Here is a 24,018-nt window from a genome sequence, read left to right as displayed (position 1 = left end):
CTGTGTGTTTAACCACTATTTAAACTCCTTTGAAAACAGCAGTAGCCTGGTGTCCTTCTGCACAGTATTGCCACCCACCTGTGCAAAGGACCATCAAACATGTGGGCATATGAGTGAGTATGCTCATTTCCACCTGAAATGTTGGGGTGATAACTGGACAGGATGAACAGATGAAAAGAGTTAAGAAGGAAGATGTCATTGGATGAAAAGGAAATTAAAGAGATCTTTTATTGATAGTTACTATTTTTTTATTTTAAAAGTAACATATGCCCATTTTGATAAATTTAAAATATATAGAAAAAACATAAAAGAAAGCAAATCACCTGTTGTCCTTCTACCCACATATAACTATCATTTTAACATATTTCCTTCCATCCTTTTTTATTTTTTGCTATTTTTCATTAACCTCATAATTTATGTCTCCTTATTTCTCAATTATAATCTTATTACAATTATCCTGTTATAACCTAAGTGATTTCACGTTATTAAAAATGCTTCAAAAACATTTTTCACAGCTGCATAATATCCTATTACATGTCATAACTTATTTAAGTATTCCCTTAATTTGAGAATTTACATTTGTTTTGAATTTTCAGTGGCTTTTTAAAATTAAATCTTGAGCATGCTTTATAGAAAAGATAAAATCTTAGTGAAGAGTACGTTGTTGGCCTTGAGTATGACAGGTGTCTTTTTTTCTCTTTACCATCTATTACTTATTGGTTTCTTCCTTTTTTTTTTTTAACTCAAATTGAAAATCATTAACTTCTTTCCCCCTTTAGCCTACCAGTTCTACCACTCAGATATATACTACTAGAAATTAGTCCATCACTGCCTGCCACCAATACTAGGTAGAGTGGAAAAGAAATGCACATTGGCATCAGTCCAATTGGATTTACGTCCTGGCACCTGAAGTTATCACTTTAGGGATTTGAGATGAGTTAGTTAACCTGTCCAAGACTCAGTTTCCTCACTTACAAAATGAGGAGCATAATGCCTACCTTCTAGATTTGCTGTGAGGATTAAATGACATATGGAGAGAATTAGGGATAGTAGCTAGCATATAGAAGCACTTAATACGTGTTGGCAGTATTCGTTATTATTTTTATTATTAAGTCATTACATTGAAGACCCTGTCCTACCCAATCCCACCTGATCTACTTCTCCCAGAAACTCTCTCCTGTTTAACTGTGTAAGTTAAACTGTCCTTGCTGGCTCTCTGAGAACATGCTGTGCCCATTCTAATGCCATTGCTATGTTTCCTCTCTAGAGTGCTCTTGCCTCCTTTTCCCCAAAATCTCTCTTACAACCATCTATTCTTCAGGGTTGAGCCCGCAGACCCCTATCCTTTTGCTCCAACTCTTATGTCTCCCTTGACTGAAAATCTTTTTAGATGTCTAGTCCATGACCCGTTGTTCAGCACTGGATGTGTTGAATTCTTCCTACTTCCCATAACTGTTCTTGTATGTCCAACAAATCTACAAATAATTGAGGGCCTGGAGTAGAAAACATTATTAGTCCGAAGTACTAGGAAGAGGAGTGGCTGGAGGTAAAGATGAAGTCAGTGAAATCAAGTGAACCTGAGAGAGGAGCAGGAGGAAAAAACTGCAATAGATCCTCTGTTGTGAGTGTCCTTAGTTGCACTGTCGTGGCTGCCTCAATGTCCTGAATCGATTCAAAACGTTTACCTTTCATGGTCATTTTGACTTTGGAGAAGACCCAGAAGTTGCACAGTACCAGATACGGGGAATAAGGTGGATGAGGACACACCGTAATGTTTTTATTTGACAAAAATTGCTGTACTAGAAGCAATGTGACATGGAGCCTTTCCGTTGCTATAAAAAACTACAGTGAAGGCTGCTGCCTAGTACCATCCAACGGAAAGGCAGGGATCTTCAATATGGGAAGAAGCACATCGAACCTTAGTTAACAGTGAGTGACAAGTTTCAACTAGTTGGGTGCAGTCAGTCGGGTGTGAGTTACGGTTGAGAGAATGTGTATTTTAAAATGTGCTGTAAATCATCCTTCATCATGACAACGCTCCGTGTCACACATCGTTTCTGGTATACAGCAATTTCTGTCAAATCAAAACATTACGGTGTGTCCTCATCCACCTTATTCACCAGATCTGGCACTGTGTGACTTCTGGCTCTTCCCCAAAGTCAGAATGATTCAGGACATCAGGGCAGCCACAGCAGAACAACAAAAGACATGCAAGAGGACTTCCAGAACTGTTTCAGAATGTGGCAAAATGATGGGATAAGTGTGTCCAAAACGAGGGGGAGTATTTTGAGCAGGGTTAATGGCAATGTGTCTTTTACTATAATAAATTTATTTTATTTAAACATTTACTGTATTGTTTGATTACACCTTGAATATTAGAAGAGTAAAAACATTATAATGAAGGTAACAGAAAGGAGTGAATTGTACTCATAGTGAGAGTAGAAAACTAGGATGATGTAGGGAGGGAAATATTTGGAGACTATTCTGCTTCCAAGTTGTTTTAGCTGGAGGCTTCAGAAGAACAAGAACAAAGAAAAAAGGATCCTTTGCTAACTCAGGAATGCAGACGCTAATATCTATTCCACTCATTCTGAGGTCTGATATGAAAATTACAAACTAGATAACTACTTTGTAAAGTGAGATTCTACCCAAATAAGGATTTTTAAAAATTTCTTTGTTCATTTTGTTTTTGTTTTACTGAAGTGTACAGGAACTCAAAGGAAAATGTCTACCATTAATGATTTTTTTCTCTTTATGGAATTATACCAGATTAGAAAAACTAAAATAATTAAAATTCAAAGAATAATAGGTTTGGGAGAAAAAGGGAAAAGCTATTAGAGTATTTTAATTCCACTTAGACTTCTCCAATAGAGATGTTGGAATTGTTAGATCCTCGGTACCATTCTAAAATAGATATTTACACTATCATACCACATTAAAAATTAAATGAGAAAGAAAGGATTAAGGAAGAAAAAGTAATTCTTTATTCCTTCATCAAGCTTCCTATATCTGGACCATTTGCCAGATTAGTTGGGGGGAAATAATTAGCAACACAAAGTAGACGGAGGAGGTGAAATTTCAGGTTGTAATTTTAAGAGAAAGAAAATTAAACCTTTTTGTAGTGCTACTATTATTTTTTTCTTGAAATTTTAATTTCTCCCCTTATTTCCTGTCTTTAATTAATTTCTCTTTCACACTATACAAGTCATCAACTGTTGAAACCTAACCATCAAATGGTAGGATCTGTGTTTGGACTACAAATATACTATTTTGTATCTGTATTCCAGAGAGAATACAGAATGCTTTATTTCAGTTCAAATAATTTAGCCACTATAATTACCAATTAGGTCATTCAAATACACATGCAATTTAATTCCTATAAGTAGATACAGATTTCTTTTAATAAAAGGTTATATGATTAAAATATCTTGGATTATCTCATTTATTATAGAGTTTTCCTATATGTTCACTTATTCATGAGACAAATATTAAATATATATTATTACTTTATTATATATTATATATCTTAATATATAATATATTATAAATATATAATATATTGTTATATATTATATATTAATATATAATAACTAATAATATTCCAGGCAATTAAGAGAACATTACTTCTTATGGTATCATCCAACCATTTGTCAAATGTTTAAAATCTGTGATAAAGACAGTTTGTACTGTGAACTGAACAATTGATTAATTCTAGGGAAGGTCATTCTTTTATAGATCAGTATACAGTTAAGTTAATTAAACTTGATACAGAAAAAGTTCTCATCTTTTGTTTATTCTTAAAACTCTTCTTATCTAACCTAGGACTTCACTCCTGCAATTATCCTCTCTTTTTCCTTCACCATCAATCTGCCACCCTCTGTTGGATCAAACAGATCATCATGCAAATATGCTCTAATATCTCCCATCTTCTAATAAAAATCACAGTTCCTTGACCCATAAACTGCTCTGGTTACATTATTCTGTGTCTCTTTAGAGCAGAATTTGAAGAAGTTACCTTTTTTCGTTGTTTCTATTTCCTGGCCTCCTCTTCTCCCTCGAACGTACTACTATGGGGCTTTCCACCCACTTTCCCCCCCCCCCAGTACTTCCATCAAAACCGTTTTCTTTTTTAGTCCCAGCCACCTCTACATTGCTAAATTCAAGAGCATGTTTCAACCTTCAGAACTTGATCGTTGGACACAATTTATGAAGCCTTCCTACCTGCCACGTTATCTTCTCTTAGCTTCTGTAACTTTGGTTTCCTTACCAACTGTTTTTTTCAGCCTTCTCTTCCCACCCTCAGAATCAGGGTTTCTCATCCTCTGCACTAATGACATTTTAAAACAGATAATTTTGTTGTGGGGGTTCATCCTATGAATTATAGAATGTTTAGCAGCATTCCTAGCCTCTCCCCATTAAATACCAGTAGCACACACGCATGTATCCCCGGTTATGACAACCAAAAATATCTTTAGATGCAGCCAAATGTCCCCTGAAAGGCAAAATCACCCACTTTTAAAACCACTCTAAATGGAGAAGTGGCCTAGGGCTCAGTGCTATGCCACCTTTTCTTCTTTATATGTATACAGGGTGAACTCGTCCTTCTTGTGGTTTAAATACTTACTACTTAAGTGCTGAAAACTCCCAAATTTACATCTCTGCCAATCTGCTCAGATTCAAATAAGAAACTGCCTTCTCCAACAAATCCCCTAGGAATCTCAAACTGAATATAGCTTAACAGAATTTTTTTTATGTCATCTGCAAACCCATTTCCCTTCTAATTCTCCCAATATTAATAAATGGGGATCACCTTTTACCCAACTGCTCAGGCAGAAGTCTAGGAATCATCTTTGATTTCACTTCCCCACAACCCAAATGCACTTATCCTGAATGTTCACACTTCTCTCCTTCTGCACAAATTTCAGATCACTACCATCTCCTTCTGGACCATAACCACTGCCTCCTTCCTGCTCCTGCTTTTCTGTTTCTCCCCTTCCGACTGTCTGTTCTCCACATAGCAGCCCACATGATCTTTTAAAAGATGAAATATCATCTATCTAATGATCCTCTCAAAATTACCTAGTGGCTTCTTAGTACAATATAAGCCACACTGATTTTCTTGTAACTTGAACAGACCAACTTGTTCCTGCCTTAGGACCTCTGCACTTGCTGTTTCTCTGTCTGGATGCTTTTCTCTTACGTGGTGATATGACTGACTCCCCTTACTCATTCAGCGTTGCTGAAACATCACTGGCTCAAGTAGACCTTTCTAGTCCACTCCAATAAAGTGCCATCTCCCTCACCTTGCATCACTTCCTGACCCCTTACTCTACATTTACTTTTCTTTGTAGCGCTAATCTTTACCTGAAGGTATATAGTTTTAGGTTTATTTGTCTATCCCCGCTCTGTGTAAGATCCATGAGGTCAGCAACTTGATCTTACCACTGCTTTATTCCCAAGGCCTGCAATGGTACTTAGCATGCAATGCTCATTTAGTGTTTGTTGAGTATACAAATGAATAATGAATGATTCTTTTTTAATTTGGAATACAAGCTGGGTTTTATTGAATAATTAGGTAACAAATTCTGTTAGAGTAAGTTATCCAGAAACCAGGCAGATAATGATAGAAAGTGTTTGGAGTAGCTGTCTCTTCTGAGCAGGGACAGTGAGGTTTAGTAAAATCTAAACGGTGCATATTTTGGCAGGCCCTCTTTGAGGGGAAAAAAAAAACTATCAATACAAAATTAAGTATACATGAAAATAACTGTGAATGACATAAATAGGTCCCACTTAACCCAACTCATCTTCTCTTTAGTTGGATCCCCAAAATGCCCTCTGCCACTACTTCATCACCAGTTCAAGGGGAAGTCAGAATGGAAAGAAACAGCAGTCTTAACTAATTGACTGCAGGGGGAAAGAAAAGACCATGTAAATGTGTTTCTACAGCTCCCTCTAGAGCCTTGAATGCAAAAGGGAGCCCTGAATCCTCCTCTGCTTCTAAGATAGATGCCATCTTAGAATGTGAGTCCCTGTCTGGGTCCAGTAAAACCAGATACTGAAGGATAGACATGCAGTTGTTATCACTTTTAGGCACAGGTTCCCTGACTGCATTAAATATCTGTCCCCACAGCCCTGAAAGAGGAGACTGGCACTTCTCTCAGAGCTGAGTTAAGTGAGATGTGTAAACTACTCAATACAGTGCTTTTAGATGCATAAAATAAAATATGTAAGATTACAAGGAAACTAATTATGTGAAGTACTGTTCTGTCTCTTGACCATTTGGGGGAAGGTGGGTTCTGTGGAACTCGAGCCCCTGAGTATCAAGACATTTAATACACCAGTGTTCTATATTATATATATACCTATAATTAAGTAACAGCTGCAAACCAATGAAAGAACACAGGTAGTTTACGTAGTGCTAATAAATAATGATGGCAGTTTTTTTCTAGCTTATTATTACAGCTTTTGCTGGCACATAAGTATATTGAAATGAAAAGATGTTTTGATAGTTAAGTGACAGCTACTGATTTTCAATATTTACAGGTCATTTCTAGAGATGATAAAAGCAGGAAAATAAGGGGTTCAATATGACTTTTCCATTCTTTTCCCCTTGACAAACTCCCCAAATACCTTCAAATAAAGGGGTACTAATTGATGTTTTATTGTTGATAACCTATTTATTACTTTTTATATACCAGGCACCTTTTTGCATACCCTAATTCTTATAAAAACCTATAAAGTTTTCCCCCATTTTACAAATGAAAAATGTGAGATACAGACAGGTTAAATAACAAGTAATTTGTCAAGTAAATGCTAATTGTTAGAAATCTGAAATAATAAAAGAGCCTGTTGAGTGATTTATTTTAAACCAACGGTGAAGGCTATGACTACTTTATAAATTAACATGAACTTCTGGTTGTGCTGTTATCTGTGGAACTTAAATTCTGACATTCTTTGGGGATTCTGCATTTGTAATAAACTGTGTTTGTCATAAAGCCCAAGGGAATACATTCTGACTGACATTACCTGCATTTTTACAAGGAACCCTTTGAGGAGTAATTCCATTGGCCATTATCTTTCCTTTCAGATACTGGTTTTTGTATAATTTATTTTTTCCTGCTCTGCCTATGCTGTGTCCAGAAATACAGTGGCAAGTTATCAGCTGTAACTTTTGGTTGGAATGGTTTCAGAAAATAATTGTCATTGAACAGGGTTTTTTGGTTTTTTTCTTTGTTTTTTTTTTTACAGTTTTTACTATGTGACAGGAATAAAGCAGTTACTATGTCATTCTAACTAGAAACCGTCTGTGTCACACAATTCTAAACCCATCTTTGGGTTTCCAGTCTGATAATGTTACACAAAGGATAATTTCACATAATAATGCTTATGGTGTTTCTTTCATACACCTTTAACTTTACTAATCTAGTCACAGACTTCAACTATAATTGGCCTAAATAATACAAGTGATTTTTAGTAATTAAATAATGAAGCTATTTTTTGTCTTACATCTGATTTAGCATCATGGTAACATAATGCAATAATTGTTTATTCTTTTTGTTTAGATGTTTGGAAACTGGACATTTGGCACCTTGGTCTTCACAGTCTTGGTTATTACAGTCACAGTAAAGGTATCGTAGCAAAATTAGACACACGGACACATTTGGTGTCTGTATAATTCATACATTTCTTCATTTTTTTTAGCTATAGGTATTTTTCTCTTTTCCTTTTTTAGTCATGAATACTTTCACTGATTGCTATTTAGTAATTTATTTTCATTTTTGTTAAAAGTCTTTTAAGTTCATTATGTTGGAAAGCCTTTGTTGATTTTTATAGTCAAATAAAGGTTAATCCTACAATACTCAACTCTGAAATTTTGCTTCTCTGTATATAATGCAAGACAAAACAATTGTTGTAGGCAATAGAGTTGAGAATAAAGTAGTCATAAAATTTCAATGCTGCTTCCTCATGGAAGAAAAATATTATAAACTTGAAATTGTTCAATTTCATACTAGGATCCTTGCATTAATTTTTATCTTCTCAGAGTCTTTACCATCAGAATCTTAGTCACTTATAATTACCATATTTTGCTGTGTATAATGCACACCCACAGTTTTGGCCCAAACTTTCAGGGAAAAAAATCTTTCATTTTAATTTTTTAATTCAAATTTGTATTTGTTTACATTTAGGTATTTATTTTTTGTATTACAGAGGAATTTTAGCATTTATTTTTTAACATATTATGGTACAAGAAATTTTATGTACCGGTAACAAATTTACAGTATTTAGACATTGTAGAAGGCCAAGAACTCTTTGTTGTTGCAAGTTCGTTGTAAGTTCAAGAAAACCAATTATCCTATTCCCAGGTATTATTTTGCATACAGATAATTGTTATTGATTTTTAGAGTTACACTTTTAACTCATAAGCATAAATAAAAGAATTAAAAAGCATTTATATAGATACGGAATTAGTACTACCCATGTATAATGTGCACCCTTATTTTTCCCTCACAAATTTGGACAAAAAAGTATTATACACGGCATTATACACGGCAAAATACAGTATTACATTTTGTTCGTGAGTTTTATCTGAGAGGTTAAAGTAAAGATTTACTATTTTATATTAAGGATTTTTTTTTTAATTTTTTTTTTAGATGGCTTTGGAAACTCATTTTTGGACCTGGATCAACCATCTTGTTACCTGGGGATCTATTATATTCTATTTTGTATTTTCTTTGTTTTATGGAGGGATTCTCTGGTGAGTGACTATATTGTATTTTAATTATATTGATTTAACTCTAATAAATATTTATTGTGATAGGTTATATTATGAACAAATAATTTTGAGATCCTATCCTGATAATAAATGCACTTCTTTCAGTTGACCTTATATGGGGTAAAAAAGAAACTAACAATTATGAATACTTATTACGTTCTAGACGTTTTACCTAAGATGTTATTAGGTTGCTGCAAAAGTAATTGCAGTTTAAGAGGTTAAAAATAATTGCAAAAACCGCAATTACTTTTGCACCAATCTAATACATTGATTCATCACAATAATCTTATTATCCCCATTTTTTCTGTTTGGAAACTCAGCCCCAAGATCACAAAGGTTAAAAAGAGCAAAGCTAGGATTTAAACCTCAATTGTTTTACTCCACAATTAATGTTCTTTTACACTAACCATATTACCTCTAAATTATTTATTAATTCACATAATAAAATAAGTCATTGAGCCATTAAATTTTCAGAATTGAGTTAACTTCTCTATCAACGTTAAATAATATGCTTCATCTTTATTGGTAAAATCTGACATTCAGCTACTCTGATAGATTAAAAATTAATGCCTCTCCTAGGATTTTTTCGTAAGTGATAGACAACTAAAATCTCTCATTTGCACAATTTATATTATATTTGTCTGCTGTGTCTTTGATCCCTGTATCAGGCAAAAAAAATTATAGAAGGTAGGCAAAAAGAAGTAGAATTAGCTAAATAGTTAAACATCCATTTAGGATCATAAAAGGATACTTTTATGAATATGTTTGGTGTGTAATGTTTGTTTTTAATGCTCTTTAGGTTTTCATTTCATTCTGTATTTCCCTATATTCTTTTCTTGAAGTGATACACACCAAAACCCGAAAAGAGTATCTTGACTATACCTCCTGCTATGTAGAACTAGTATTTGTGAGTGCGTTTATTTTAAAATATATTTGTAAAGAACTTCTAAGTAGATCTTTTCAAGCTACGATTTGGGTAGTTAATCTTTTAGTTGCTTAGCAGAAAATATTTTGTTACAGTTTTTCTTGGTCTCTTAAGTATGCATTCTACATAATTTTGATATCCTACCACTAAGAGAGAGTTACCTAGTTAACTACTTGCCACTTTCCTAATAATAAAAACTATAGTTGTCATTGAAAGTAATTAAATTGAATTTTAGTTTTAACAATTAAAGTCTTATCTTGTTTTATTAGTTATTCAAGTAATTAAATTATACTGATTGCAATTTTTGAACATTATCCCAAACTTGTATTCCAAATTAAAATTGTAACCTTCAAGCATAGTGGGTTTACATGATATCTTGATAAGAAACTATCTTGTCAGTTTCTACTTTTATTAAGCCCACTTTCTTTCTTTGCAGGCCATTTTCAGACTCCCAGAATATGTACTTTGTATTTTTTCAGCTCCTATCAAGTGGTTCTGTTTGGTTTGCCATAATCCTCATGGTTGTTACATGTCTGTTTCTTGATATTGTGAAGAAAGTATTTGACAGACAGCTCCATCCTACAAATACTGAAAAGGCACAGGTAACCATTTTCTATATAGAAAATCTTTTATTTAGGGGTTTTAAATAATGACTATCATTATAATTTGCTTATATCAGAAAATAGGAAATTATCCATTCCTGTATCAGGCATTTTGCAATATAAATATTGTTAAATCTGATGTTTTTAAAGTTGTTTCTTATTGTTTCTGTTAATTTTATGACTACTGACAAATTATAATTTTTTTAAATTACATTGTTAATGATAGAATTTCAGGTTTTTAAATATAAAATTATTATGTGCAGGTAATAATAGTAAACATGTTTTAAATAATATTGTCACAGCATTTTATCAGGTATATATAATTGGCATAGATATCCATGTCTTTAAAAACATTAGAATTCGAGTAATACTTTTTTCAGGTTATATTGTTTTCAACTAGAGTATGAAATACACATTCTTTAACCTAAATTAAGAATGAATTTTTATAAAATCCATTCACTAAGCACATGTTAATAAATATTATGCTACATACAGCATGTTATATAGTGTGATCTGTCACTTGGTAGCTCCGTGACTTGAAGTCTCAGTATCTACGTGGATACTGAGATAATTTAAATACTACATAATTTAAAAGGTTAAATTATGATAGAAATGTCTATTTCATTACCTTTGTAATGAGAATTAAATAAAATAATGTCTAAACACATAGTAGATGGTCAAGAAATGGTAGCTATTTAGCTGAATGTGCCTTTTTTATATATTTGACTTGTACATGAATTAGAAGTCTATCTTAACTTGTCTTATTATCCTCAAGAATACATTCTAATTAACTTTTATGCCTTGTTAAACAGGGAGTTTTATTATCATTTAGTTCTGCCTAGGTTGAGATTTTTTTCTACACGTTTGCTACATGCCAAGTAAATTTTGTTTAAATTTTGGAAATTTAGTTGCATATTCTACACATAGAAAAGCGCTTCCTAAGTAGTGATTTGAGTGAGGCTTCCTAAACAGTGTATTGGTTTTAATTTCAGTTGATCATATGAACATTTCTTTAACATTTATTTGCTTTGGTAACTCAGTCTTAACCAATATACATTTTAACACCATTGAAGCAGCATAGGCCTCTGAAACCTGACAAAAATTTAATTCAAACACTGTTTTAACCATTTATAAAATATCTTTAATCAAGTAACTTTCCTAAGCTTCAATTTCCTCCCCTGTAAAATTAGAATAATACTTGCTACCTTACATGATTGTTAGACCGAATGAATATAAAGCACCTAACCCTGGGCCTGTGTGTAGTAAGTCCTCAGTAAAAACATTATAAGGATAATGAGGATGTTGCTTTGTAATGTGGGTCTGAAATGGGGCTGAAAAAATCTGCATAATTGGTTCCTTTGACTGCCAATGCATATATTTATATCAGTATGGAAAAACTATTCCACTCTGCAATATTTACTTAAATATATATCAGAAAGATTTGCCTATCTTTTTTCATCTTCAGAGATAAGTATTTATATTAACAATACTATTTTTAATACACTGTCTATTATACTTTTTCTGACCTTTATGGAGAACACAAACTTCCTCTCTTGGCCTATATGAAGTTATATTTCACCAAAATATATTAATGGCATCACTTTAAAAATTTTATTCTTTATGAAAGTAAAGAATCAGACTTATTTATATTTACCCTTAGGAGTTCTACATTAGGCAGTGCATTTGCAAACTGATGTATTTTCGTAGAGGCTTCTTAATAATAATAAAAGGTGATAGTTCTTGTTGCCTTTCCTATAGCCTCTTTCTAAAGGATTACATAGGAAATATTTGGTACCTTAAGGTGGACCCTTAAACAAGAAAAGGTTAAAAGTACTTCATATATTTTTTGTTTTTTTACCATAGGTTCAAACTGATTAAAAATGGAATGTGTAGTTAAGTCAATCATTTTATCTCTGTGAAAGCTGGTATAATCTCTGTTTTTGCCCCACTAATTTACACTTAAATGACTTGACAGATGTTCTACTGTAGTCTAGTCCAAAGAGGAAATCTCTATTTTTACTCAGGGATCTTCTGGCCTGTTTGGGTTTTGTTTTTGTTTTGTTTTGTTTTTTGCTTAAATAGTATATGGTCATTCAACTCCCATGTGTGACATTATTCTTTTGCTATAGGCTGTAATCTTTATTATTTCAGCCTTATACTGTCACCTCTGATTTTAAATGATGAAGAAATGGTTAGAAAGTTGTTAGCTACTTCATTGTTTACCAAAAGTAGCGAGAAAAATCGTATCAAAAGAAGACTTGTCAGCATTTATTTTGAACTTTGTTTTTCTCCAGAGTTAAAATGTGGTGTTAAGAATGAAGAAAGCCAACAGCCTACAAGTGTCAGTCATGTATGTGTATCATGTATGCTATTTCCTACTCTTAGGGGAACAGATGTGTCTTTGCAAAGCTTGTCCTGTGTCTGTCTCTTAGGTGATGAATACAACTCACTGACGTGTACGTCCCACCCCTTTTCTGTCCGTTTATAGATGTACTCCAACACAGTTGCTTTAAGTGACGAGTTCATCGCACTGCAGCCATTGTCGAGGGCAAGGAATCAGCTGAGCAAACTTAGGTAGAGTAGGAGCAGAACCTTGTTAACTTCTGCATGCTAAAGGTCAATTAAACAATATTTAAAAGATGGGCAGAGGCATGAATTAAGAGTGTGGCATTTTTTGTTAGCACAGCTCTGTCTCTAATTTGACCTTTATGAATATGTATGTTAAAACCTTAAAAAAATCCATTTCTTCTTTGAGATGAAAATTCAGCATGATAACAGGACAGATCTGTACCTTGTTATATGTTTTACACCTTAATTACCTTTTGTAGCACAATTCTAATGCTTCTGCTTGTCATATTATTACTATTTTAAAGTGCTCATGCATGTTGAGTAATTTAAGCTACAGAAATGCATAAAATTTAAAGTTTTAAGTTTCATTTATTTGAAAGTGAGAGTTGCCCATTTTTTATCTCACCTTAATCTGTGTTGTAAATACATGTGCATAATTGTCTTTGTACATTGTAATGGCTGCTGAAGCATTTCATATCCTTGCTACTATTTAGTGCATCTATAAATAGAACAATATATTTCATATCTCTTACATATACCTTTATTTCCACAGACAGATTCGTTCTGTCAGTTACCACAAAAATTAACCGGTAGTTTAGAGCTATCTTTTGATGGAAGAGAATGAAAGCTTAAATCCTAGAACTCTTGATATTTAGATACCACAACTATATAGTATTAATTTTAACTACAGTCAGGTTTGAAGAGAAAAAGTAATATAAATTTTTTAGTTTTGACACTCTTCAATTTCTCATCCTGTATCTTGAGAATTTTCAATTACATATATATGTATTTTTTAAATTCTTTTTTATTCTCAAGTTTTCTAATCTCAATATTCACTTGATCAAATAAATGGCTTTGACAAAGCACCATTTAACCTCTTATGTAACTGTGAATTCATCATTTTAAGCTCTTCTAAAATTTTATAAAACTTTTCAATTTTATTATTTTTACTAGCCTCAAGATTTTTGAAATATTCTACTTTGAATTACAAAGGTATAATAATTGTAGGAGAATATACAAATGAGTGTTTAAATAGTAGTTAACTAAGTTTTATGTTTAAAACAAGAACTAAAATCAAAACACACTTGAAGATTTGTCTTCGCCTTTGGTAAAGCCAAGTGTGTATCACATTTTATCTGTATTTTCCTTTCTAAAAATTGTGAGTATTCATTACACTTTTAAACATCTAATTAATTCTCAGGCAGTAAGGGTGCTCATTTTTTAAAGAACATTCTTGCAAACTTTTGTCAACTGAAGATAACTTTTGCATATAGAATAATCTTAAAATTTTTATGAAATCATAGTTTTACATATCCTGTTGGCTTAAATCAAGTCGCAAAAAAGAATGAGGTAAGGAGATCATAAATTAGAGATCTCAGGCTCGTAATAATGTAAGAGAGCAGGAAGCTTGACAGTCATCTGTGAAAGAACACAGTGAGAGCAGGACATATTTGTCAGGTAGCCTTTGCCACAAGCCAGTCTCCAGTCAGGTGGTATAACAAAGGGGGAAGTGCCCTGTTGTCACGACAGCCAGCCTGAAGGCTCACTGCTCTTGGCACTGATTCCAATAGTCCTAACCAAATCAGTTCATCTCTCTAGCCTCCAGGGGCTTCACTATCAAATGACCATTGTCCATACTGTGATCTGTTTACTTAACTATTAGCATCAGAGAGAAACAGAAAGAAGAAATACAACCAAAGGCCAGGCAGAAATAACAGTTGCTTACTTAATTGATTAGTGAGTAACAACTGGGTGGGCATTTGCTCACAGCTGCACAGGAAGAACAAGTTCCCACATACATCTGTCTGCGGCCGCATCCTCTGAATTTTGAATACATCTTGTTTCTGAACTGCATTGAACAATATTCCTGGGTATGATCCCTGGTAACTTAATCATTTACAGAGGAAAATTGGGTTGATAGTGAATATCTTTAAGAGCCTTCAAATATTTAACCCGGTTAGTTCTTCTTAAGAACCGTTAACACAAGACTATTAACAATTTCCTTGTGAATAAAAGAAAACTCATTTTGAGTACTTTCCCCTCCCCTGTACTATAGGTATAGCTGTCTTTACATAAACTTATTGTATTTGTGAAACCAAGGAATTCGACTACTTTTTTATATATGTAAGAAATTCACCATAGCATTTTTTTCTTAGAAATAATTATTGGTCAGTCCTAAGACTGAGAAAATATATAGAAATGAGGACAATTTTGTTTTTTTATTTACTTAGGACATTATTTTTATAATTTGGCTTGGCTATGGGCACATACTCCTTAGAAGGTCTCTAATACAAATACAGAAAAAGTAAAGAAGAGAAATATGTATAAATTAGTTAACACTCACACAAAAAAGTATTTCAAATTAAGGATTAAATTCGTTTCACTAAATCAAGTCAAGCCCCCTTTACCCACATGTGTCAACTTGAAAGGCCATGTGATTAGAGTAGAGAAGTCTTCCAAGAAGGGAGCATGAGAAGTGCAAAATGGAGCATACCTTTGCAATAAGAAGCTTACACCATCCTTGGTGGCAAGAAATTTGTGTAATAGAAGACATTTAATTTTTTTGAAGGAAACCTGGTTTTCATTTAACTTTGTGCTCTGGGAAATCATGTCTTTAGTTTGTGTGCTTTGTCGTATGCCCCTTAAGAAGCTGCTATTAGCTCTCTTGTGACAGTAAATGAATGTAGTGGTGTGTGAACATTCATTTGTGCCTCTCAAATTGTGGACCCCACTTGCCGTTTTGATTCTCAACCTATACACAGTGAGAGTATTGCTCAGTAATATGAGATTTGTTGCTTTTCTGTCCTTCCAGATGGAAGAAGATAAGGGTTCAGTCAGCTCAGCATATGAATTTGCTGAAAGCAAGCGCAGAGGGGAGGACAGTGGGCACCTGCTAGCTGAGGCTTGCAGGGCAGTTCCTGCGTGCACTCGGTAGTACTGCGCTGGACCTTCTGGGGACGTATCTGCTGAGTTCTCATGGGGGGCGTGCTGCGGGAGAAGTGCCTGGCATTCCACTTCTTACTTGACTAATGCCTTCACTGTTTCTCATACGTCGTTTTTGTTCGCTCGTTTCCTTTTTGTGATCTTCACTTTTTGTGTGTGTCCATTCTGAATCTTTTGTTCATCTTCCTTTGGAGTCACAGTGCTAATCATACTTCATCTCAGAGTCTAATCTAGTAAAGTAATCCACAAAGCAGATAATCCACTTGGGACCTACCTCTGCAAAAGCTGTCAAGTTACGTATGTCCTCTGATCATCGGTATTTTCCCAACCAATTGTCTTATATTCCAGAACTTATTCCTTGTCGCTTCTCCTTTTGAAAGTATGTCACGCAAGTTCTATCATTTCTAAAATCAATTTCTCACTTCAAGCTGTAGTTATGTACCATTTTACACACCTCGATTTAGTTAGACACTGAATTACTTATCTAAGTCTATCGCTTGTGTCGAGTGATCACATGAATGAGTGCTTAGGCTTAGTACTGAATAACTTTCCGTTGACTGATATTCACCAAACTCCATTCTTTTCACAAGCTTTCATAGTTATAACTTTGTAATAAATAAAAAAAGTATGAATCAGTGAGGGCTTGATTTCCCCCCCTCTTGAGGGATAAACCCTAACAGCCACTTCTAGACCTAACTGGAGTATGCAGAATATTTTGATTGGCAGTTACTATGGAGGAGGAAAATTCTTACCACTGATAATTATTTCTTTATTTGGCCTGTTTGCTATTTTGTATATTGTACACCATGTTGTTTAATTAGAACGTTGATGAGACGCTATAGGAACTTTTATTTATATTAATTAGTCTATGGTAAAATTGGTTATACGTCATTTCACTTAAAGTCGCAGAACCCAGGTATCAACAACTATAAGTGAGGCCTTACAGTAATTACTGGTCAAGAAGGTGCTATTGTCTCATCCGCGATAAGCCCACATAAACAGTGAAACTTGAAAACAAAGCTACTTGAAGATTGTAAATATTAACTCTACTATAAATCAGACCACAGAACAGGTACAATAATTTGAAACCTCTGAATTATTTTGGAAGACATCTTTTTAAAATTAGGCTCCTTTGGTGAATCGTCATAAATGGAAAATGTTGAAGATAATTAATCAACTCTCAGTTATTATTATTAATTGAAAAGAAATTCAAAAGAATTCTGAATTTTTATTTTGTTTTGGGTGCTTCACATGATTATCTTTACAATGTATTTATCTTGTATTTTGCTTTGATAAATATAGAAAGATTTTTAGTTTTTAAAATATGCCCTAATTGGGCTGCATGGGAAACTCAGCTGAAGAACTCGCTGGGTAAAGAAGCGAGTTCTTGGCCGGGATTTGTATTAGGCCCTGAATAATCCACAAAGCAGATAATCCACTTGGGACCTAACTATACAAAAGCTGTAAAGTTATGTCCTCTGTGATAAAAGTTCCCCAAAGGTTCAAGTTCAAGTGGATTTCGTAAGACATGGATCTGGTGCTCCTTTGCTTTAATATGTCCGTTAAAATGTACAATACAGTTGAGAATTGGGTTCTTAAAATGTACCTATTAAGTAACAGGGGCCTTGTTATAGTTACTTTTATAAAGTGAATATTCTCATCATCCTGTGATATTTGGTCTCTTCCTATAAACAAGAAGCCAGAAGAATCCTCAAACCATGAATATGATTTTAGTAAAATTGCTGGGGGTATTACTCTGATCTGCAATTTTTTTCCTGCTTATCACTGAATTTTAATTGGTTGAATGAAATATATCTCGAATAGTTTTCTTGTATATTTCTGCCTTTGGCATGTATTTTTAGATAAAAATCACTTATAAAAAATAAGTGTCATGTAATACCCCTCATCTATTTTTTTCTGTCTTGAAATTGCATCTGTTTATCTAATCAAAATTTGGTCAGCCTTGTCAAGTCAGGCAGAAGGTTATGCTGAGCCCTGAATGTCACCGTGAGCTTGGGTCTTCTGGTCATCTCCCTCTACAGTCCCCTGCCTCCTAGGCCTCGCTCGTTTTGTCATTTGTTTTGTCTCTGGATTCCTGTTCTGAATGCCCTCTTCCAGCAACCCTAGTGATAGCAGTAGGATTCCAGGGCTACTGACCTTTCACACTGTGTACCAAGGTGCTTCAGCCTCAGTCCTGGAACCTGCCACTACCAAAAGCAGAATACATTTTAATCAGTTTCAACCAATTACAAGTCACCTTCCTCTCCTTCTGTGACAAAGATCCAGCTACTGCCTCATTTACCAAAGTAGTGAACTACAAAAGGCACAGGAAACCTTAATGTCCTTTACTCAGTTGTTCGTCACTAAAAGCTACACTTTTCTGAATGAGTAAAATTCTGTAAGCAGATAGAATCGAACATTTAAAAGACCAATATTAATAAGGCTGCCACCAGTGCCGGACCTAGAGGCATATGACAAAAATGTTACAAAAATGTTATTTTCAAATCTGTGCTGACTTATTGAGCAGCTTGTTCATCTAGAGATTGAAATTAAAAAAAATATTAGTATTGACATTATTTCTACCAATTATCCCGTGACATGCTGTAAATGATTGATATTTAGAAAACTGAATTCTTAATAGCTGTGCCATGACTTGGTTCATTAATTAGTGCTATTCTGCTTTACGCTCGCCATTAAAATTGAGCATTTTATTATTTTTCACAGATACTGACACTTTTCTTTACCTAAACTACAAATTCCTAGTCATAGTTGTTATTTATGTAACCACATTATAAAAGTAAAGGAGCCTTAGTCTTTTTGAAACTAGGAATAAACCAAACTATTAAAATACGCTTCCCTAATACATATAATTATCACATGCTTGTTTTCATAGTTAAATTTATGCCACACATACAGAAATCTTTCTGGAGATCCCTAAAAGACAATATGGAGGTATTTTATCTATATTTATAACTGTCTTTCAAAGTTGTTTCTTTTACTTGGAGAGAAGGAAAAAGGGAAGAGAGTTTAGAGGAGTGAACGAGAGCTTGAGACATTTTGGTGAAATAGGCCTTGAGTAAGACAGGGCAGTTATCTAACTGCCATCATTAAATGACTCCGTCTTACAATTCTGAATAGTGAGATAAAGCTATTACTTGTTTTAGGGGTATTATTCTTAACCACATTTGGAAATCAGTAATGTTTGATTACTTTTGATCTCATATTAAAAAACTTTCTTGAACACAAACTTTTCTTTTTCATAATATTAGTTTAAGGCTTCTTTCCAAATATCTCTGTTAAGGCTATGCAAAAGGCTCACTTTAATTATCAAGTGTATGAAACAGTTTTTAGGGCAAAAGAACAAATATGGTTAATAGTTCAATAATTCTTATCTAAATTTAAAAAATTATTTGATTTGATTGGTAAGATGTCATAGGAGTGATTAAAAACTTTAGAAATGTATAACAATTCTCTAACATTTAGAAAATTTAAGGGAGATATTTTGTAGAAGCAATAAGAGAAACTTCTAAATGTTTACCATCATTGATATAAAAATAATGGAAATAAGAGCAGTGAGCCAAAATTTATTTCAAAAGCCAAATTCTGTAAAGATAAAAATTTGTATTAGCCATACATAGTCATGTTGAATCTCCATAGTTGTTTGGCGTGGCAGCCCTTCTGGCTCTAAGTTACATGGCTGTTCTTGGGAAGCAAGTATAGTGGAGAGTGAGTCTCACCAATAAATCGAAATTTCTGGTAAATTAAAAGTTACTTTTGATGCCACCAGGAAAGGTCTCACTCCGATTACCATACTTTGCTTTTTTTTCTTTTCTAGTATTTACAATTACTCAAAAAACAAAACCAAAAAGCACTGTTTCCCTCTTCTTGCTTTGAATGAAATGAAATCTAAATGCTCCCCCCCAATCCCACCCCCAGTTATACTGGCAACTGTGGCTACATGTACTCTGACTGGGCTCCCAGTTCCTGAATATGAGATCAAAGATGTGTACATGGGAAAGTGGTGGAGCTTGGAGGTTTGCTAGAGAACAGTGTGGTGTTTTCTACAGATAGCTATGCAGAAACACAGTTAACCAGCCTTCAGCATTTTCAAAGCAGCCAAGGTTTTTATCTCTTTAGGGAATAAAAAGGAAATATATTTTCCTAGTTCAAAACATGATTTAAAGAATTGTTTTTTTTTAATAATTTCGACATTTCAAGATGTTTACTTTGTTAGGTTGCCCATATATTAATACCTGTCCTTAGGTTTCAAAGTGAAAGGTGACGAATGCAAAGCAAGATCATTACTTAAAGTCAGATCCAGAAATAAGCAGTGATCTGCACATACGTGGACACTCAGAAAGAAGCTGCTGAGGTCACAGATGTCATCTCAGTGCATCCTCAGCAGCTGGCCGAGCACCAGCTATATATGCAAAGCACACGTTAACCTGAGAAGTGCCAGACAAACTCCCTGCTCACTCTAGTTTCTGGTCAAGTTCAGTGCTCCCCAGATAAATGTGAAGGACCACTTTTGTTGTCTTCAGTTTCCAGTCCATCACAGGCCAATACTTTTATAAAATACAATAAAAATTAATTACTAGGAAATGAAATTTTTAAATTATTTTAAAATTATTTTTAGATTCAACAGTTAACAAAGGTATTCTGTCAGATTGCCATAACATTTTCTAAACTCTTACTCTCACAGACTAGAAACACTTATCTACTCATGAGCCATCAACAGTGTTTTTGGACCAACACTGATCCATGGATCGCGCTTTGAGTCTCACTGGTCTTTTACAAGGAGGCAGGAGTAACAACTACTCTGTCTTACACTTCGAGTAAACATGATGAATACACATCATACTTTTCTGCCCACACACAATTATTACTCATTCTTTTCACTTAGCCTGGAATGCTTTCTCCCCCATCTTCAGCTATTGAAATTTACAAGTGCCATCTTTTTCTGCAAATCTCTCATACCCTCCTACCACTACGACAGCTGTGTTTGAACTTCCCCTCTTCTTTCTGATGTCTGTAATGTGCCTCATATCATGATTATAAGAAGGCAGTATAAGGGCATGGGGAAGACGTTTGCGCTCTGGAATCAAAGACCCTAAGACTCAAGCCCCAGCTGGAGTGACCTTAAACAAATTCTTAAGCTCTCTGTTTCCTCATCTGTGAAATGTATCGGAGTATGGTGCCTATCCCAAAAGGTTGTTAAGAGTTTTAAGTGAGATCATCCATGAGAAGCATCTTACATAGGAACTGACACATACATCATAAACATTCCATTAATATAATCGCCATTATTATTTGTTCCTGACTATCTCCCATGCTTTTCTTTACTCTTAACTCACTAGATTGAGAGCAGGGTTGCTATTCCCAATAGGAACCAGCACAGTGCCTTGCTCAAGAAATAGCAGTTGAATTTAAGTGCTTGTGCCATTTAAGTGACGCAGTAGAGTCCAGAAAAAGATTATTGCTAGTTGGAGAGGTGGGGGAGGTTTTGTGGAGATGATGGTATTTAAAGTGAACTTGGTGCATAGGGTCAGAACCCTGCCCCTAAGTAATGACAGGCACTGACTCATTCCTCCTGAAAAGGATTCATGTTCCCTTTGGGGTCAGGATCTGTTACTGAACAAACAAGTTTGAGAATTGCACTGTGTGTAGCTCTTCCCTTGGAGACTGACCATGCATCCTGATTTGTTGACAATCCTTCACTCAAAATGTGTTTAGACCCTCACTGAACTAGTGTTCCCCAAACTTAATTGGCCACAGAACTGTTTTCCGTGAAATGTCTGTAAACATCACACAAAATACAGTTTAAGAAACAGTACCATAACGTCCTGAACCAAGGGTATAGTAAAGAAAGAACAGGTAAAATTTCACTCTTTCTCAGTGCTTATCAGGTCCCAGGACATTGGTGCAATCGGGTAATTGCCAAACAGGAACCACGTTGTGTTGCAGTGCTTGGTATTTGACAGGATTACTCTGAGTGGGGATTTTGCAGGACGTCCCCAGTTCCTCAGGTTGATAATGCCAGGTTATTTACATCCCATCACATCCATCTCTTCTGCCCATTGTGAGCATGTCTACATATGTCCCCTGTTGCCATGCCTGTACTCAACACTTGGTGATTCCCAACCTTCGTGAATTGCAAAACTCTAATGAATTTATTTGTTCTCCTGCCTCTATACTTTTGAAAGATTTGTTATAGAGTATGTTATAAATGTAAAGAAAGGGAACGAAAATAAGTGTTTAAAATGACAAACTTGGAGAAATTTAGGCATACCCTTGACGATCAAAACCAGGGTTGGGATTCATTGAGCTATGTGGTCATACCATTTTTCCCCCTAATTTAACAGGATTAAAATTATTAGAAGTGTGGCTTAGTTATCTTGCTGGATTATTTATGTCTGAGACAATATAAATCTTGCATATTTTCAGAAATCCATTTTTAAATCTTAATAGTACTACTTAGTCACTTTGATCTATTTTAATACTTGTTCCATCACTTAATTTTTAAAAAGTAAGATGAGCCGATTATAGGCATGGTTGGCACTTAATATTGCTTAGCAATTTGCTTTTTTTTCCAATTGTAATTATGAGTGGTATATGTAGAGAACCTGGCACATAACAACAATACATGAAGTCTTTGCTACTATTGTTGTGGTTTTTATTGTAGTTGTTGAAGACTGGGGTTAGGCCCTGCTTGGTTATTTCCCAGTCTTCAAAATAGTTCACACTTCTTTTTTCTTAATTGCTAGATGTTTTTAATTGAAATTGCCGGAACATTTTACCTGTACAAACACTCAAAAATTAGAATTCATTAAGTTTCTGAGTGGTTGATGTAAATCACTTTGACCATAATAAATTATTAAAATAAGACATTAAAATCCAATATCTTTGCAGATTTAAATAATACCCAGCTGCTTGTTTTTATATAATTATTTTACTTGACCTCTAGTTTGGGACACAGGGCCTTTTAAATATTTCTGTATGATTACTCATATTTAAATAAGCCTTCCATATATTTCCATATTATAGAAAACACGTATATACATTACTTTTAGTTTTAAAGTGCTTGTCATAATTTTCTTAACTGCTTTTTGGCATTCCAAATCTATAAATAACTCATTTTTTTCTGCTTCAACTTCTCTAGCTTACTGAAACAAATTCAAGTATCAAGTGCTTGGACTCCATGTGCTGTTTCTCAGGAGAAGCAGCGTGCACATCTGTTGGAAGAATGCTGGAACGAGTGATAGGAAGATGTAGTCCGGCCCATGTCAGCAGGTGTGGAATTTCTCTCAGTAGCCTTTGCGGCAGATGAGTAGCCTATAAACTGGAGCAGATGAACATGCATGTCTATTTACCTAATCAATCAGCAGCTGGTTTTTATCAACTGAAGCAGAAAGTGGGATAAGGACCAGCACTCTTTGATGGTAGATTTCATTTTGTGGTTTGGGGTAAGGTAAGGGGTACGTTCACTAACAGAGGAAGAGAAAGTACCTGTGAAGAGACTTTGCATCTAATGAACAAAAATTTTGCTTTACAGTCTTTCTAAAATGTGAATAGGAGTATATATGTATGTGGTACTCTTATTTGGTTTTTATAACTTTTTTTTTATCATACTGATAACTACTATTTTAGTTCCTGTATTTGTTTTTTTGTTTGTTTGTCTTTTGTATTTATAAAATAATCTACCTATAATAGTAAAATCAAGATTTTGCTTTTCTTATTCTTCATGTATATTTCCTAGTCAGTCATTTGAGTCTGAGGTATTTATAAACACACAAGGCTGTATTGCTGCTCTCCTACCCCTTTTTATTAATATCTCTGTAATGAGGTTTTAAAATGAGTTGTGGTTTTTAAGTTTTTACTTGGTATTTATGGTCTAATTAAAGTTTATAAGTTAGAACAGGCTCTTTAAATTATGATTTAAAAGAATCTTAGCATTTTTGTCTCCTCCCAAATCTGTTTCTTAAAAGATTTATCAGTGCTTGATTTTGTGGACCATACAAAACAATATAATTTTTTGGTAAATTCCATTTAAATTTATTGAAATGTGAAATGGATTCATTTCTTCATACATTTACCCAAGAGAGATAATATTATTTAGGATATTAACTTGAATATCATTTAGGGGATATTAACTAAATATTACTATTTAAAGGATATCAACTTTTCACACTTTGGTGTTCTTTAGGTAA

General features: G+C 34.1%; 1 protein-coding gene across 12 annotated transcripts in view; it reads left to right on the top strand.

Annotated features, from left to right (window-relative positions):
- The window catches only part of ATP11B (ATPase phospholipid transporting 11B (putative)), a 101,582-nt gene that overhangs the window by 70,441 nt on the left and 7,123 nt on the right, over window positions 1–24,018 (top strand). For 4 of the 12 annotated variants that reach the window (XM_081076344.1, XM_081076343.1, XM_081076348.1 and 1 more), the window contains 4 exons: window positions 7,563–7,628; window positions 8,652–8,755; window positions 10,135–10,300; window positions 22,971–23,101. In XM_081076344.1, coding sequence (XP_080932470.1) covers window positions 7,563–7,628; window positions 8,652–8,755; window positions 10,135–10,300; window positions 22,971–23,101 — 467 coding nt within the window. Of the gene's footprint in view, window positions 1–7,562; window positions 7,629–8,651; window positions 8,756–10,134; window positions 10,301–12,594; window positions 12,651–12,788; window positions 12,875–15,680; window positions 15,800–22,970; window positions 23,102–24,018 lie in introns of those variants that run through there. The other 8 variants (XM_081076341.1, XM_081076342.1, XM_081076346.1 and 5 more) reach the window with 4 other exon arrangements.

The sequence above is a fragment of the Rhinolophus hipposideros genome (genome assembly GCF_964194185.1).
Source record: "Rhinolophus hipposideros genome assembly, chromosome: 2".
Classification (NCBI taxonomy): Eukaryota; Metazoa; Chordata; class Mammalia; order Chiroptera; family Rhinolophidae; genus Rhinolophus; species Rhinolophus hipposideros.
Note: the sequence above shows the minus strand (reverse complement) of the source record. Positions and strands in the feature narration are given on the sequence as shown.